The sequence below is a fragment of the Acartia tonsa genome, chromosome 11 (genome assembly GCF_053477335.1).
Source record: "Acartia tonsa isolate MP-2025a chromosome 11, ASM5347733v1, whole genome shotgun sequence".
Classification (NCBI taxonomy): Eukaryota; Metazoa; Arthropoda; class Copepoda; order Calanoida; family Acartiidae; genus Acartia; species Acartia tonsa.
Window position 1 is genome coordinate 46,635,909 of NC_137270.1, and position 16,716 is coordinate 46,652,624.

General features: G+C 29.2%; 1 protein-coding gene across 1 annotated transcript; it reads left to right on the forward strand.

The window, feature by feature from the left end:
* The first annotated feature begins 750 nt into the window (after positions 1-750).
* LOC145331329 (dynein axonemal heavy chain 5-like) lies at positions 751-16,424 on the forward strand. The gene is made up of 19 exons (XM_080175945.1): positions 751-793; positions 1,247-1,313; positions 1,840-1,936; positions 4,634-4,722; positions 5,156-5,277; positions 5,471-5,544; positions 5,724-5,818; positions 6,208-6,259; positions 6,761-6,836; positions 7,095-7,134; positions 8,466-8,531; positions 8,998-9,060; positions 10,450-10,542; positions 10,646-10,727; positions 11,358-11,417; positions 11,874-11,945; positions 14,489-14,602; positions 15,631-15,736; positions 16,330-16,424. The coding sequence occupies exons 1-19, from the start codon at positions 751-753 to the stop codon at positions 16,422-16,424; spliced, it is 1,506 nt and encodes a 501-aa protein (XP_080032071.1).
* The last annotated feature ends 292 nt before the right edge of the window (positions 16,425-16,716 follow it).

The following is a 16,716-nucleotide window of genomic DNA, read 5'->3' on the forward strand; positions in this document are numbered from 1 at the left end:
ATATCAAAACAATCAAACATTATTTTTATTATTTCTTATTATTTTAATTCTAGACATTGATAATTAAAGTTGTTTACTAAAAGATAATAATATTAAAATATCAGGCTGTTTATTCTAAAGTTTGAAGAAATGGAAACTTTTAGGAAATTAAATCATTACAACTTTACACTTTCTAGTTTTACTGTAGCAATGCTACTTTATAATTAACATTCACTACGCTGAACACCCACTATGATTTTGTGGGCAAGGAATTATTTGATTTATATATTGATATATAAACTAAATACACTAAATAGCCTTACTTCAATTTAGAGTAAAAAGGATTTTTTAGACTATTAAAAATCAAATTCTTTTAGGATTCTAAAGATTTGAATAATCAGTGTTTCAACATACAAAAATATTTTTTTTTGGATTTTAGAACCCTAAAAGAGAAAAGTCAATATTTTCATTAATTTCCACCTTTACAGTACAGAAACTACCAAGGATCTAAAGGGATAAGACAATGGCCGATAAATTGATGTACATCCCCAATGATGATACACAAATACTCCGTTCTGCAGATTACAATTAATGGTTAAAACATTTGGACACTCAACTTAATGAACAAGCCATACAACATTCAATAAAATTTGCCATCGAATAAGAAATCGTCACTTTAAAACTTTTGGAACTAGTGTAATAAGGAACCTATGGAAATTTTAGTCTTCACTGTTAAACTTAAAATATAATTTAATTATAAATAACAGACAAATGCCAGAATATAACAAATTAGTGAAACAATTCAATGATACAGGTAACTGTTATTTTTTCAAATTGTGTTAAAAGAAATTTTCATTTATCAAGCAATTAAATTTAATATAGTAAGATAAATAAGGTTCCAGAAAAAAACGCAGGAGTCCCAAACGTGGGAGTTGACAAACGCAGGGGTGCTAAAATATTCATTTGATAAAGTATTTCTATGCAGATTAGGTTAGGTAAAGATATGAATGTACTAATAAGCCCCCCGCAGGTGTTAGGCATTTGAAAAACCTATAAGATGGTCTAAAATAGGTTAGGTTAGGTTAAGTGTCCACTCCTGCGTTTGTCCACTCCGACGTTTGGGACTCCTGCGTTTGTCATAGGACCAAAAAAAAGATACATAAATATATCTGAACATTGGGAGGCAATTGTCAATTGTCTTATCCCTCACATTACAAAAATAGATTTCAAAAGTATACGCAGATTGCTAAATGTACCTTTTTTTTAGGAGTTACATTGATGCAGTATGAGCTAAAAGTTCAAACTAAATGGAATGCTCAAAATCCTACTATAAGGTATTATCAACTTTATGAATTTTTATCATAGCTAAAGTCACGTGACTTTACGCAAACACACCCAAACGATCCTATCTAATACAATTAATTTTTATAAATAAAAATGTAATTTATAGATAAACAAATCAAAGTGAGCTATTGAGTAGATGGACATTATTGAGCAGAATCTTTAAAATAAAATTCAGCTTTCTATCTTCAATGACAGCTAAATAAGTTGTATTTCCTCTTTGTATGACCGATAAACCTACGTACGATGGGCATTAAACTTGATCAGGATCATAGGTGAGGAAGAAAATATTTAACCTTCTACTTTAAATAGCGGCCGAGTGAATAAATTAGATGCGGACAGACAACGTGAGTTATAGAATACCCTTGCTACTAAATCAAAAATAGAATATAAATAAAATATCATACAAAGTTAAAACATTTAATTACAAGAGAATATTAAAAGAAAACAAACAGAAATTATTGCAACTGTTGAAAATTGATGTTTGTCTTTTGAAAACATTATTCAAATCTAATTTAGGGAAATTGAAAGTAAAATGGCGATGCCAATCTTGGCAGAAAATGTGGTAGGGGACATTGTGATGAATTTTGACTCTGATTTTTATAATCTTCTCAAGGTAAGACATTGTTCATTTTTTAATTATTATTTAAATTTCTTTCTTTATATTTAGATACTCAAATCAGACAATCTAACGGTTTTTGAAGGTTGAGGGTTATCTTCTTTTAAAACTAATAAGATATAAATTTCTAATTCTAGATTTAAAAAAAAAATATTTTTTTTTGTATTTATTAATAATGTGAGATTTGTATTAAAGGTTTACTTTTATATTGACTTGTAATTTGAAGTTGAATGATTTCAAAATATAAATTTTACTTTTTAATGGAAACTAATAAAAAAATTCGTGTATAGTCCCTTCCGTCACAACGCCTATTTAGGGGCGATTCATTATATTTTTATAGCTTTTGATAGGTTATGTTAAGTGATTACCCCGCAGGGTTAGAGCCCCCATGCAGCAGGGGCTAATAATAGGGAAAAAAGCTACTGTGAAAATTCGAAGAAACGCCCCTTAAAAGGCGTTGCCAGGAAGGGACTATACCCAAAAATTCTATAAAATTCAAAAGAAGGTGTATCAACTTTTTTTTATAGCTAGCCGGTTCTTTTAGTAAGTAATAGATGTAAAATTTTTCATAGAATTCAGATATGCAATCGGTTTTTTTGTAGACCTCTTATTTTTTTAAGTAATTTAAGTTTTAAAAAAAAAAATAAGTCGATTTTAAGGTACTAAAATGCAACAAAAAAAAGAAAGAAAATGGCCATTATGAACAAAAATAGTAAGATCTTTAATTTGACACCTTACTTTTTCAATTCTGTCAGGTAATTATTGAAAAAATCGATTTTTTTAAACCCACGAGAATAAAAACTTTGAACTTAATTTTATCATTTCACAGGTAAAAAAATATGGGTTAATATATACCTTTAGAATCAGAAAAATATTACGAATCCATTGTAAGCAAAATTGAAAAAAAAGTTTACAATATAGTATATAAACTACAATAAAAGGAATTATATGAAAATATTATATTACATTATACAGGCAACGTCTTAATTCTTGAATTGAGTATAAAAATGGGAAGAGGGTAAAGAGGGGGTAAAGAGGGGGTAAAAAAAGGAAGACGAAAGTGTTGCCTGAACAAAAAATATAATTGGCCATTTGTTCATTTTTTATTTTTTTACTTTTTTTCAATTTTGCTTACAATAGATTCGTAATATTTTTCTGATTCTAAAGGTATATATGAACCCATATTTTTTTACCTGTGAAATGATAAAATTAAGTTCAAAGTTTTTATTCTCGTGGGTTTAAAATAATTAATTTTTTCAATAATTACCTGACAAAATTCAAAAAGTAAGGTGTCAAATTAAAGATCTTACTATTTTTGTACATAATGGACATTTTCTTCCTTTTTTTTGTTGCGTTTTAGTACCTTAAAATCGACTTAATCTTTTTTTAAAAAACTTAAATTACTTAAAAAATAAGAGGTCTACAAAAAAAACCGATTGCATATCTGAATTCTATGATAAATTTTACATCTACTACTTACTAAAAGAACCGGCTAGCAATAAAAAATAAAGTTGATACACCTTCTTTTGTAATTTTGTTGATGTTATTATCCTTGTTGTTAATAATATTTTGACTTTTAAAAGATTGTATACATAATTTTTATTTGTATTATTTTTACTTAAAATTGATGAAATTCTACTTTCTTTATTTTTATGACTCAAATATTTTTGAAGCTGTTTTTTTTCCTTCTTTAGGAGTCAGAAAGATTGTTGATTTTGAGCCAAACCAAACCTAAATTGTTATTGGATAAAGTATATAATAATAGAAGCACAAAACTAGTTTATAGCACAGTTCATTTTCAGAGTTAAAAAAGTGGTGTTACAAAAATCACCAACAAGTATACTTTATATTAATATGACAGCATACATAATGACAAAAACATACATTCTCAGATTTTCTATCTAAATTGGTTTATTTAGTAAAAAAATATAATTCAACTCATTTTAAAAAGCATAGTTTAATATAATTGCATTTAATGAGATTTTCTTTTAAAAACTGTATTTTAAACAAAAATACAGTCTGTCTTTTTAGTGGAAAAATCTAATGCAGAAAAATTTGTAGACCATGATAAAAAAGGCTTTGAGTTTACTAACTTGTTTTTTTATTAAAGTTTAGTTTAAATTAATTTCAATCTTTAATTATCTTTCTTAAAAAATACACAAACAAACAAACAAAAACTAAATAAAGTATTATTCAAGTTTTCATAACAGTATTCTTCAAGTTGACTTCTTTGTGTTGTCCTAGATTATCTCTGTAATGCTTTGTTCCTCTATAATTCACTTTGTTAGTTTGATATTGTAATGATAAAATCATAAAAAAAATTTTGTGAAGTTTATAAATTGAAAAAATTTCTAATCGAATGAATAAGTTGTTGCATTTATGTTTACTTAAAGAAAAAGTTTTTAAATGTCTCAATTTAGGACTATTGCTATTGTTTTTTCAGAGAAATATAATAAAAATAGATATTGTTCCATGAAAATTAGTTTATAGAATTTATAGGAATTTAGTTTGTAGACCATTACACTAGTATCAGAAAGGGAAAAGATATAAATTAATTTTGAGACAATTCATTCAATAATTAATTTCAATATAACTGGATTACTCTCATTTTTTATCTTAAATACACTGTATTTATTCATTTTGATTTTGAGACAGTATTTTTAATCTTACTGTGAGTGATTGATTATAATTTAGGAATCAGAAAAGTTGATTAAACTGGATATACCCTTACCAAGCATAAATCAACTCCTGGTGCAAAATAAACAAAGATTTTATGGGCACAGGTGACAATATTTATTATAATATAGATAAGTAAATGTTTATGGGAATGATTTTCTTGTAAATATAAATTTTTACATACCTATCTAATTTTGTAATTACCTCAACATTGTAATACATAGAATGCATTTCAGCACTGTTCTTTATCAATAATTCAGTGGTTTCCCTCAAAGTTCCCAAGCAAACACAACCCCCCCACTTCTTATTTTGAAAGAAATTGAAAATAAAGGAAGGGGTAGTTGATCGTTTGGTTGTTTTTCTTTTTTGAAGCCAGGTTAGGTTAGGTTATATTGGGTACAGGGTAGTCTCGCAGGGTAGGGGCCCCACAAATATAGACCTACCTCTCTCTTTTTACATTTTTGTAAAAATAATGATGGAGGAGTTTCTGTACTTTGACACTTTGAGGGAAAGCACCAAATCTTCTATCAATGTATATAGAACAAGAGTGCTGACCCTGTTGCTTGCCTATAATACAGCTGTTGGCTCTGTTGTTCCTGAAATAAAGAAATTATTCTCACCATACCTGCAAGCCATCAGAGGCCTGCTCCAACCTGGATTAGGTCAGTTTTTCTTTTATTTTAGGCAAAATTTTATTAAACATTACAAATGTAGCAACTATTACAAAATTGAGATATAGCCTATGATCTTAAGAAATAAGATAAGGGATGATGAATTGATATACATCCACAAAACTATTAGTTTAGAAACAACTAATCAATAATTACACCTTAATTCTCAAAACTTTACTTTTAGAATCTATTGATTGGGTGAGAAAGGATGTTGTCCATTTTTGTGACAGAATTCTGGAGGAAATGTCTAAATTTCAGGTACACTTCATGGTTATAGGTTAAGTTTTCATTTCATCAAAGTAATCTTATTGATGATCCAAGTACAAATATTTACTATTGAAAAATAAAGATAATATGAAGTATTAGAGGGCTACTTTTATACTTTTTAAAGGCAAACTTCAATCAATTGCTTCTAAAATTTTAATGTATGCTTTTAGGATTTGATAAACAGGATAAATGATATCTACAACAACAGAATTAATATTATTCTTGATAGTATGGATAATGTGGAATTATATCTCTTTCCTAAAAGGTATTTTATCTTACAAAATTCTTCTTCAAGTGATCATCTAGAGAATTTAGAGCATCACCCATGTGTAATGGGATGTTATACTCTAACACCCAAGGTTATTAGGTTATGTAACATCCAACAGACAACCAACCTTTTTGATTGCACAGTATGAGTTGCGCCTGTTTATTGGCCAAGGCATAACCCTACTCTTACTATTTATGTGGCGCACCTGACATAGCAACAGTAAGAACCATTTTAACATCTTTAGTTATGATTGGAATCTATCACCTCCCTGATGACGAATGGATGGGCTATATGTTGAGCCACAATCGTGGGTGTTTAATATTAGATTATTAATTTTGTACCATTAATTTTAATACCAGTTATTTAGAAAGAATATTTGTTTTTAGGGAAGCTTGGTCATTTGAAAAGTTTATGTCGATAATGAAAGAAAAATGTAAGGTAGGTATTTTTTAAATTTTAAAACATTATTTTTCTTGATTTTTTGCATTATTGAACTAATTCTGCGCAGTAAGCTGAATTGTAAATTTTGATTAAGAATAATGCTTTGCTTTTTACCACATTCATTTTTTCCAAAAGTAATATTTTTGATCTTTAGCTTAGTTCACACTTAAATGAGGTTAGTTAATAGAAAAAGTCTTTAGCTTAGTGGTTTAATAAAATAATACATAAGTGGTTATATACAACTTAATCTATGACTTGAGTTGAAGATTTTTACTTGTTCTTGTAAAACATTTAGTGTTCAATAAACTTAATAAGTTTCAAATTGATCTTAAAAATTGATTTTGTTTAATCCAGTATAAAATGACATTTAAAACATTACACAAATATAATGATATAATTTGTATATCAACTATTTCTTGTTCCTTTCTCTTAAAAAATGCAAAAGATATAAATTATAATTACAAACTCCTTTGCATATTTCATGTGTGAAATAAATAGGTTGGTACACAGATTTTAGAGCAGAAAAGTTTGATGGTTGAAGAAGCTGTTGAAGACATAATTAATTTGGCTATGGGTAACTTTTTGTAATTTTGTAGCACTTTCATAAATAGATAAGACCGGGGGTAATAATTTATTTAAAGAAAAGCATTTCCAAATTTTTTATACTATATAATTATTACTGTTTACATATTTTTTTATTGTATTAGGTTTAAACAAATTCTTTGCTGGTTAATACAAACTTATAATCTAAAACAATCTTTATAAGTAATGTAAAGTTTAGTCCATCTAAGATCCCACAATAAAAATAAAAAAAAATTTCTTCATATTTTAGAAAATTATCCAACTGATATTTCTGACCAATTACAATCAAGGTATGTTTTCCTAATTTTTAGAATTTATTTGAATTTAAATTTTCATACAAACAATAAGTAATCTATTCTTGTATTTTTAATACAGGGAAAATGATTTAAAAGTAAAGCCTAGGTATACTATTACATAACAATTACACATTTCTAGAGAAACTACATAACTTTTTGGGGGAGAGGACAATTATACAATCTACATGTTTGACTTTACTCACCATAAAAGTTCTAAGGCATAACTTCACACTCATTATGGTGAGGTAGTAGATTGATTTACCATATATTGTCCTTTCCCTTTACAGATCTACATACCACATACATACATAAAACATGTTTCTGGATAATTAGTTTAGAATACATAAAGGGTGTTAAAAAAATAACCGATCGCTCACAATTTGAACCACCATAAGTACTTCAAATCTTGGGGACAGGCCCCATAATTTTAGAGTTTTTGATGGGGCATGTAAAAACCTTTCTTTAGACACCTTAACAAGGTTTCTAACTCAATCTATGCCAATTTGACATAAAAAAGACATTCCCATCCAACTTTGAGGCATAACGGCTCTGTCTATTTCTAGTTCTTGATGATTGCCAGGTCGATCTTTTTGATGCCATATTGGCTAAGATTGTGTTAGAAACCTTGTTAAGGTGTCTAAAGAAAGGTCTTTACATGCCCCATCAAAAACTCCAAACATTATGGGGTCTATCTACAAGATTTTAAGTACTTATGGTGGTTCATATTGTGAGCGATTGGTTTTTAAAAAGACAAATTTGTAATAAAATATGCACTTTCGGCGTAGGGCAAATTTCTCTGCAAGGGCTAGGTCTTAAGCTCTAGGGCTCTGGAAGGGTAAGTAGATTCAAATTCAATATTGTTTTCTCATCGTAATTGCTTGGGCATGTATTGTATTATTTTCTATTAGTTTTGGACCAAAACTGTAAGGTTTATATTGAAAAAAGTGAAGCGATTGGTTTTTATTTTAACACCCTTTAACTATAGTATTTTTCATCTTTTTGAATGACCTAGAATATTTTGTATTTGTATGACATGCGTTACACTACATTAATTTATAGTTTTGAAACAATTTATGTACCTTATAAATGAATACTATATTAAAAAGCAAACTTTCAACAACAAAAATTCACAAATTTTTACAAAGTTTGTTACATTTTATTTTCATATAAAAGCATAGAGAAAAAAGAAAAGTAGTAAAAAATTCTTTCATATAAAAAACATTAAGAAAGCTATAACTATGTGAGAAACAAATAGTTTTAGCGGATTTCTGAAATAATGATTTTTTTGCAATATTGCTTAGTTTATTGATTGATTGATTGTTAAGAGTAAATATGCCAAGTAAGAGTATGGGAAGTAATAATTCAGCCAGCAACGAACATCTCTCTGTCAAGTAAGTAGTTTTACTATTATTGTAAGTTTGCACATGCATAAAAATAGGCTTTTGATTATATTTTCTAGAACAAATTATGAATGTACATTGGTACAGAGAATCTGTATAAAGTTTTACAGCTAGCTTTCTTGCATAGCAGCTGACAAAATCACATTTCCAACAAAATGGTTCAGACAGACATACAGACAGACCATATTTATCTTATTAATTATTATTGTTGGGCTGGATATCTGGTTTGGCCGAATATCCGGCCATTTTCGATATCCGGCCGGTTACCGAATATTGAAACTATCCGGATACCGTATATCTGGCTGATTTTTACTTCCGGATATCCGGTAATTTGCCGGATATCCAGCGTTGGCCAGATATCCGGCCGGATACCGGATATTAAAACTATCCGAATAACGGATATCCGGTATCCGGCCAAAAAAGTATCCGGCCCAACCCTATTAATTATGTGATTAAGGGAAACTGAACAGTTAGCTCTGTTGAACAAAGTTGCTATGGACATCAGAAAAAACTACAGCAGGTCACAAGAATTATGAAAAAAGACTTTCATCTACTGTTAAATTACTTTTTTTAAATTTAGAAATGTACCTGCCTCTTACATAAAAGAAAAATTAAAACACGTGGGGGGGAGGGGTTGGTCTACCAAGTACTCTATACAACCTATCAACTAAACGTAAAACTTTCTTCCCTAACCTCTTTTTATCTAAATTTTTAGTAGCGAAGCTACTCTATAATACACTTTGTCCGTCCGTCCGTCCGTCCGTCAGTCAGTCCGTCCGTCCGTCCGTCCGTAACGCTATGGGGGAAATGGGATTTACTCAGCTCCTATAAAAGATAGAATGCTGAAATTTTTTGACAACATTCCCATCATTAAGGAGCACAATTGACTATAAAACATCATTGGCGTTCGGACCGATTTTTAGCAGGTTTTAGGCTATTTTTATATTTTTCACATTTTTCTCCATATCTTCAGTGTTTATGGTCCGATTTTCAAAATTTTTTCAGTTACAGATATCAAAATTAAATTTCCCGTCGTTTAAAGGAACAACCATGAAGGCCAGACTGCCTTTTTAGCAGGTTTTAGGCTATTTTTATATTTTTCACATTTTTCTCCATAATTTCAGTGTTTATGGTCCGATTTTCAAAATTTTTTCAGTTATAGATATCAAAATTAAATTTCCCGTCTTTTAAAGAAAACAATCATGACGGCCAGACTGCCTTTTTAGCAGGTTTTAGGCTGTTTTTTTATATATTTAACATTTTTCTCCATATCTTCAGTGTTTATAGTCCGATTTTCAAAATTTTTTAGTTATAGATATCAAAATTAAATTTCCCGTCTTTTAAACAAAATAACCATGACGGCCAGACTGCCTTTTTGGCAGGTTTTAGGCTATTTTTATATATTTAACACTTTTTTCCATATCTTCAGTGTATATGGTCTGATTTTCCAAATTTTTTAAGTTAAGGATTTAAAAATTAAATTTTTTGTCGTTTTAATAAAACAGCCATGACGGCCAGACTGCCTTTTATCAGGTTTTTGGCTATTTTTATATGTTTTACATATTTCCCCATATCTTTGTTTATTTTGATGCAATTTTCAAACTTTTATGGTATTTCAGTATCAAAATAATTTCTCCCATTGTTATGAGCATCTTTAATATAATTTACTTTGACCATCGTCATCATGCAAAATAAAACAAGGTTTCATGTTTATTTTATCCAATAAATCTATTCTTGATTTTAGTAAAAACCTTTTAAATCTACCTGTATATTCCCATCGACGATTTTTTGTGCTTCGCTACTTATGGATGTTGTCATCCTTGTTTTCACAATAATGGAGGGGGCAAATCAGTGCTCAAATGGGTACCTTGTGTAATAGCGACAAACGATATTTATGGATTATTTCTAGGAAAATCCTTGAAAAGCTCGAGACAATAACCAAAAATTCACTGAAGGGACTCACAAAATATTTCTCATTAGTAATTCAAGATTCTCAGAAAAGGTAAACAATTATTTCAAACATTACATTTAATAAATAATTTATTATATAATTACTATAATGCACTTTCTTCTTTTTTATTATGAACAAAATTTTTCTGTTTTAGAGAGTTGTTTGATTTTGAAGAAGAGGATGGAACTAATTATAGTTTTGAACTGAAAACTGTTCTTGAGATACCTAATGTTGAAGTAAATAGATTAATAGATACTTAAAAGTAAAACAACATTTTATCTTAAATTTTTATTTTCTTTTACTCAGAGTTTCATGCTTTTGCAATCATCAGAAAGAAACTATTTTTTTCATTAAAACTAAATACGTAGATTTTTTACAAATGTTTTAGAGGATTTTTAAAAAAATTGTATTACAAAATATAAAAAAGAACTATGTTAAACAGCTACAGTTTGGCCAAAAGATGATTTCTTCTATGAATACATTTAGAGAAAATTTCATGCCGCTTGTTGATAGATGAGTTTTTGTCAGAATTGAGAATTGAAACTTTCTCCATTAAGCAAAGCTGACACTTGTTAGATCCAGGATCAAAAGTAGGTTGCAAAGAAACAATATCCCATTTAATATTGGCTTTATAGATTAATAGATAGATAGATGCTCAGTGCAGATTATAATTTTAGACCAAAACAACTTTAGATATACCTAACAGTTTTAGAGATATTTTTGAACTTAAAACTGTTCCTGAGATACCTAATGTTGAGGTAAATAGATGAATAGATAGATAGATACTCAGAATATAACATAGTTTTGAACATAAAACTGTTTTAGAGATACCTAATTTTGAGGTAAATAGATTAATAGAAAGATAGATACTCAGAACAGTTTATAGCTTAGAAGTTAAAACTGTTCTTGAGATACCTAATGTTGAGGTAAATAGATGAATAGATAGATAGATACTCAGGATAGATTATAGTTTTACACTTAAAACTATTCTTGAGATACATGATATTGAGGTAAATAGATTAATATATAGATAGATACTCAGAATATAATATAGTTTTAAACTTAAAACTGTTCTTGAGATATCTAATATTGAGATAGATAAGTAGAAAGATAGATGCTTAATATAGATACTAGTTTTCAACCCAAACAGCTTAAGAAATGGTAAATAAGTAAATTTATCAATCAACTTTTATTGTCAATAAAATTGACGTCATACAACACAAATGATCAATGAAAGGCCAGTAAACATTTTAATTGACCAAATTATTTAAAATTTTTATTGGCCTATCATTGGTCATTTGTATTGTTTGACGTCATGTTTTAGGCACATTAAGCTGCTTCGACATAAATTTAAATAGTTGATTGATAGCTTTTTTATTTAGGTCCATCCAAGTTTGGAAGAAATCCAAGTTTTGTTGATAAATGCTGGCAATATGATACTCTCAGTGAATAAGGTCAGCTTTGACTTTATTTTTCCTTGTTTTATATCTTTAATTCATGGCAGTGTAAATATTAGAGTAAAATACTAGAGGGAGAAAGGGTTAAATTACTGTATTTCCTTATCCTAACCGCCTTGTGTAACCTTTCTATTGGGTCATTAAAAATCAACCAATGGTGTCGCTTATATTTACACAGCAAAGTAGCAGAAATAATTTAAAAGCAGAAAAAAGAGGTCTTTGAAAAAGAAAGGGAGGTAGTTGTCTGTATATACATCTATACTATAGATCTGTTGTGTAAATGCTACTTTTCCTAACAGCCAAGTAAATCAATTTCAATGTTTCAATCTATGCTTTCCCTATTCACCATAAATTCATTTTATTTACATAAGTCAACTATTTTTAGTATTTTCTTGTAGAAGTGAATCAATCAATACTAGCTTGGTCAATTTAGATCTTAATACGTCTTAAATTTATTGATAAAAACGAAAAAGTGAGTTACGGAAACGAATGAAAATTACCATTCTTGCTTTTTGGATTGTCAGAATATTTTTTCTTTGAAAATCCATCATAAAAGTTTACAAAGTTTAACAGGCATTGTTCACATTCTAGAATGGATTTAATGATGAAAATCATAAATACTTTTTGGTTATTTTTTATGATACTTTTTTGGGTATCTGTATGTATATTATCATAGTATATTGTGTCAAAAATGTTCTATGTGACGTCATAAAAATGAGGGATTATTCGTCTCTTTTTTAGGGTTTTTTTTTCGACTTCTCCTCTAATCTGCCTCATTTTTATGACGTCACATAGATTTTTTTTGACATAATTTGGTCTGTGTCGTATTTGTCGTATTTGATATAGTAATACATATTTGAAAATAGTTTTGGCTTTATATCTTTAAAGTTATAAACCAAAAAGTTAAAAGTCTTTTGAATTTTTTGGCAACAATTAGATTAGGTTAGGTTAAAAACAACTTTGCAGGGTTTTAGTCATATACATAAACTAGATTTTTAGTTTTGTAATGAAATGTTTAATACAAAATAAATTTATGAATCTAGCCTTTGTTTTACCGCAATGGTAACTTTGAATTTTGTTTTCATGGCAAAAATTTTGCAATGGTCAAGAAACTTATTTTGTTCCTTAGAATAATTATTTTATAAAGTCTAAAAAAAAAATATCTAACAATGTATGTATATAACACACACATGAAAAAAACGAACTAAATATGTAATATATATATTCATTGATACAACTGCACTGTTTATGATTAGCTTAAATGTTTATCTATAAAAAGTATAACTGAAAACTTTTCATTTTATAGAAGCAATTTCTCTTTGTAAAGTTTTGCTATCCATTTCAAATAGACAAGAGCTGTTATTGAGAGTTTTTTTTGTACAGACTACACATTTTAAGTTAAGATATCATAATAAGAAAGATATCCTAATAATATTAAGTATTTCTATGAAGATACCCATCCTCGGTGAATGTCCAAATTTTTTATGCGCAAAACCAAGTTGAACATGCAATAAGCGTCAAAATCATTAACACTTCAAGCTAGGCATAAAGTTGTGATTTTTAACAAAACCACAGCACATTGGAATGTCAGTAGCGGCTGCGGCCCTTGAGGCATTTTGCAGCACTCTAAAAAGTAGAAGAGAAATTTAATGTAAACTATTTTTTAAAGAACTATGAAATAAGAATCTTCAGTCCAGACATATTTTGGTACATTTAGACAGAAGGACATACAGACATACATACAATTACTTTTATATCAGGATATAGGTTATTAATTCCTTATATATGTAGTAATAAATGCATTTTTAATGTTTGTTGGTAGATTTTTAATTTACTGAAATTTGTTTTTATTTTAATACACTTTACTGTTATTGCTGCGCTACTTAAGAAATCAATTGTCCTTATTTTATTACATCAATTGGTGTTACATTTTTAAGTATAAAGACTATAGACACCACCACTTGTTATTGCAGTATATATCAATGCCTAAAACTTTGTAAAAAAAAAGAAGAAAACTTTTTAAAAATATATTGTACTGCATTTCTTGTGTTTGTGTAGAGTATGATCACATTTTGCATTATCCCCAGAAATTAGGGCCTCACTTTATACCTATAACAATCATTACAAATCAGCCCTTCAGAAATACTTTATCAATCACATTTTCAAAGCCTTTTTACATGTATATTTTAAACATGATGATTTTTCCCTTTCTTAAATACAGAATTTATAAGATATACCTACTCAAATAATTTTTGGATTCATTTGGACACATGTAGATTCATAGGACTATTAGGTACATTTTTATAAGTGAAGCATCTCTATAATTATGCCTAAAAATGGAATTATGTTCAATAAGATCCTGTATTTCAGTCATTTTGGAATAGATTTTACAGAATTTTTGTTCAAACTTCTAAATAATTTTAGTTATTAAATGTGATATTGCACTACAATTACATAGTTGTTAATGTTCGTTTGTCAATCTTATCTGACTTATTTGTTAAAGCTTCGCTTTTATGGAAATGGTCATCCTTATTTTTTAGGGAGTAGGACAATGGGACAAGCTGATCCAGAAAAAGAAGATAACATCCAAGACAGACAGTGTGTCCACTCCGAGACAAGATAAGAAGGGGCTGGTCCTTTATAATCCTGTAAAGGTAATAGCCAGATAGATAAATATATAAATAGATAGATAGAGAGACAATGTTTCCACTCCAAGACAAGATAAGAAGGGGCTGGTCCTTTATAATCCTGTAAAGGTAATATCATATAGATAGAAAGATAGATAGATTGATAGATAAATAGATAGATAGATAGATAGATAGAGAGACAATGTTTCCACTCCAAGACAGGAGAAGAAGGGGCTGGTCCTTTATAATCCAGTAAAGGTAATACCATATAGATAGAAAGATAGAAGATAGATAGATAGAGAGACAGTGTGTCCACTCCGAGACAAGATAAGAAGGGGCTGGTCCTTTATAATCCAGTAAAGGTAATATCATATAGACAGAAAGATAGAAGATAGATAGATAAATAGATAGATAGAGAGACAATGTTTCCACTCCAAGACAAGATAAGAAGGGGCTGGTCCTTTATAATCCAGTAAAGGTAATATCATATAGACAGAAAGATAGAAGATAGATAGATAAATAGATAGATAGAGAGACAATGTTTCCACTCCAAGACAGGAGAAGAAGGGGCTGGTCCTTTATAATCCAGCAAAGGTAATATCATATAGACAGAAAGATAGAAGATAGATAGATAAATAGATAGATAGAGAGACAATGTTTCCACTCCAAGACAAGATAAGAAGGGGCTGGTCCTTTATAATCCAGTAAAGGTAATATCATATAGACAGAAAGATAGAAGATAGATAGATAAATAGATAGATAGAGAGACAATGTTTCCACTCCAAGACAGGAGAAGAAGGGGCTGGTTTTTTATAATCCAGCAAAGGTAATATCTTGATAGATAGATTAGATAGATAGAGAGAGACAGAGAGAGAGAGAGAGAGAGAGAGAGAGAGAGATAGAGAGAGAGAAAGAGAGTGTGAGAGAGAGAGAGAGAGAGAGAGAGAGAGAGAGAGAATGGGTGGATGGATAAATGAATAGCTTAAGTATTTTTGCTAGTGGTAAAAGTGGCAGCATCCCTGCAGCCTATGTAGAATTTTAACGTATTTTTTAAGGCTAAGAAACCATTGATTGAGTCCAAGCCAAACAACTTTTATCCCCTGGTGTTGGAAAACAAGGAAGTCACCAAAGCTTTTTCTCAGCTATCCAGCTGCATGTCAGGTAAGTGAAATACATAAAAATATTAGTTGTATCCTAAAGTTACAATCACAATAGAATAACAAAATTGGATTTATTCCTCATTGAATGTCCGAAAAAATTTGAATCTTTTGTATAATATAACTAAGATATTTTTAAACACCAATGCATCTTCTACTTTCTCTAACACAGAACAAATACATAACTTCGAGTAAAGACATTGAAATATTTAGTTTTGTTTTTAAAAAATAATATTATGAATTGTTAACAAAACTATTTTAGAGAAGCTTAAAAGATATCTAAGGATGGTATTAGCCTATTTTTTTATTCTAGTCTTATGATGGTTTTAGGCCTTCAAACCTTTTTCAATATATATCCCCTAGATCTAGGGACGCAGCCGCTAGTTGTATGAGACCTTATTTTTTTGGATCATGGAAAGAAAACGAAGTAGAGGGTTTTGTCGGATTTGCACAGTACCTTTTCTCCTATTTCTAGCCCCTGATGGGTGCTCTAAACATTTAACATTTAACATTTATCCAACCTAACCTAAAATAACCAATATCAAAAGCCTCTGTGAAAACACGTTTTTTTTCTCTCCATAATCTAAATTTTTTCAGGTCTGAAATTGGAATTATCAAATTTCAACAAGAGATGGATGAATTACTCTCATGTCTGGACTACAGACAGGAAAAAAATAGCATTGGATTTTTAATTTAGAATGAGAAAGACTAAACTACGTAACATTTGTGTCGCTTTTGAGGAAGACAATTCCCTTTTCTCCCATCTCTTTTAAAAAGAGTTTCTTCCCCCCTTCCCTTTTTCTTTTCCCTTTATATTACTTCATATAGGAATCGTCTTCCTCAAAAGCGACACAAAAGTTATGTAGTTTAGTCTTTCTCATTTATAATTAGCGTATGTTAGACTACAGCAAAGTGTTCGCTATTATATTTGTTTAAGTATTTTTTCTGTCCGTTCGCTAGTCCGCCCGTCAGTACTTATCGGTA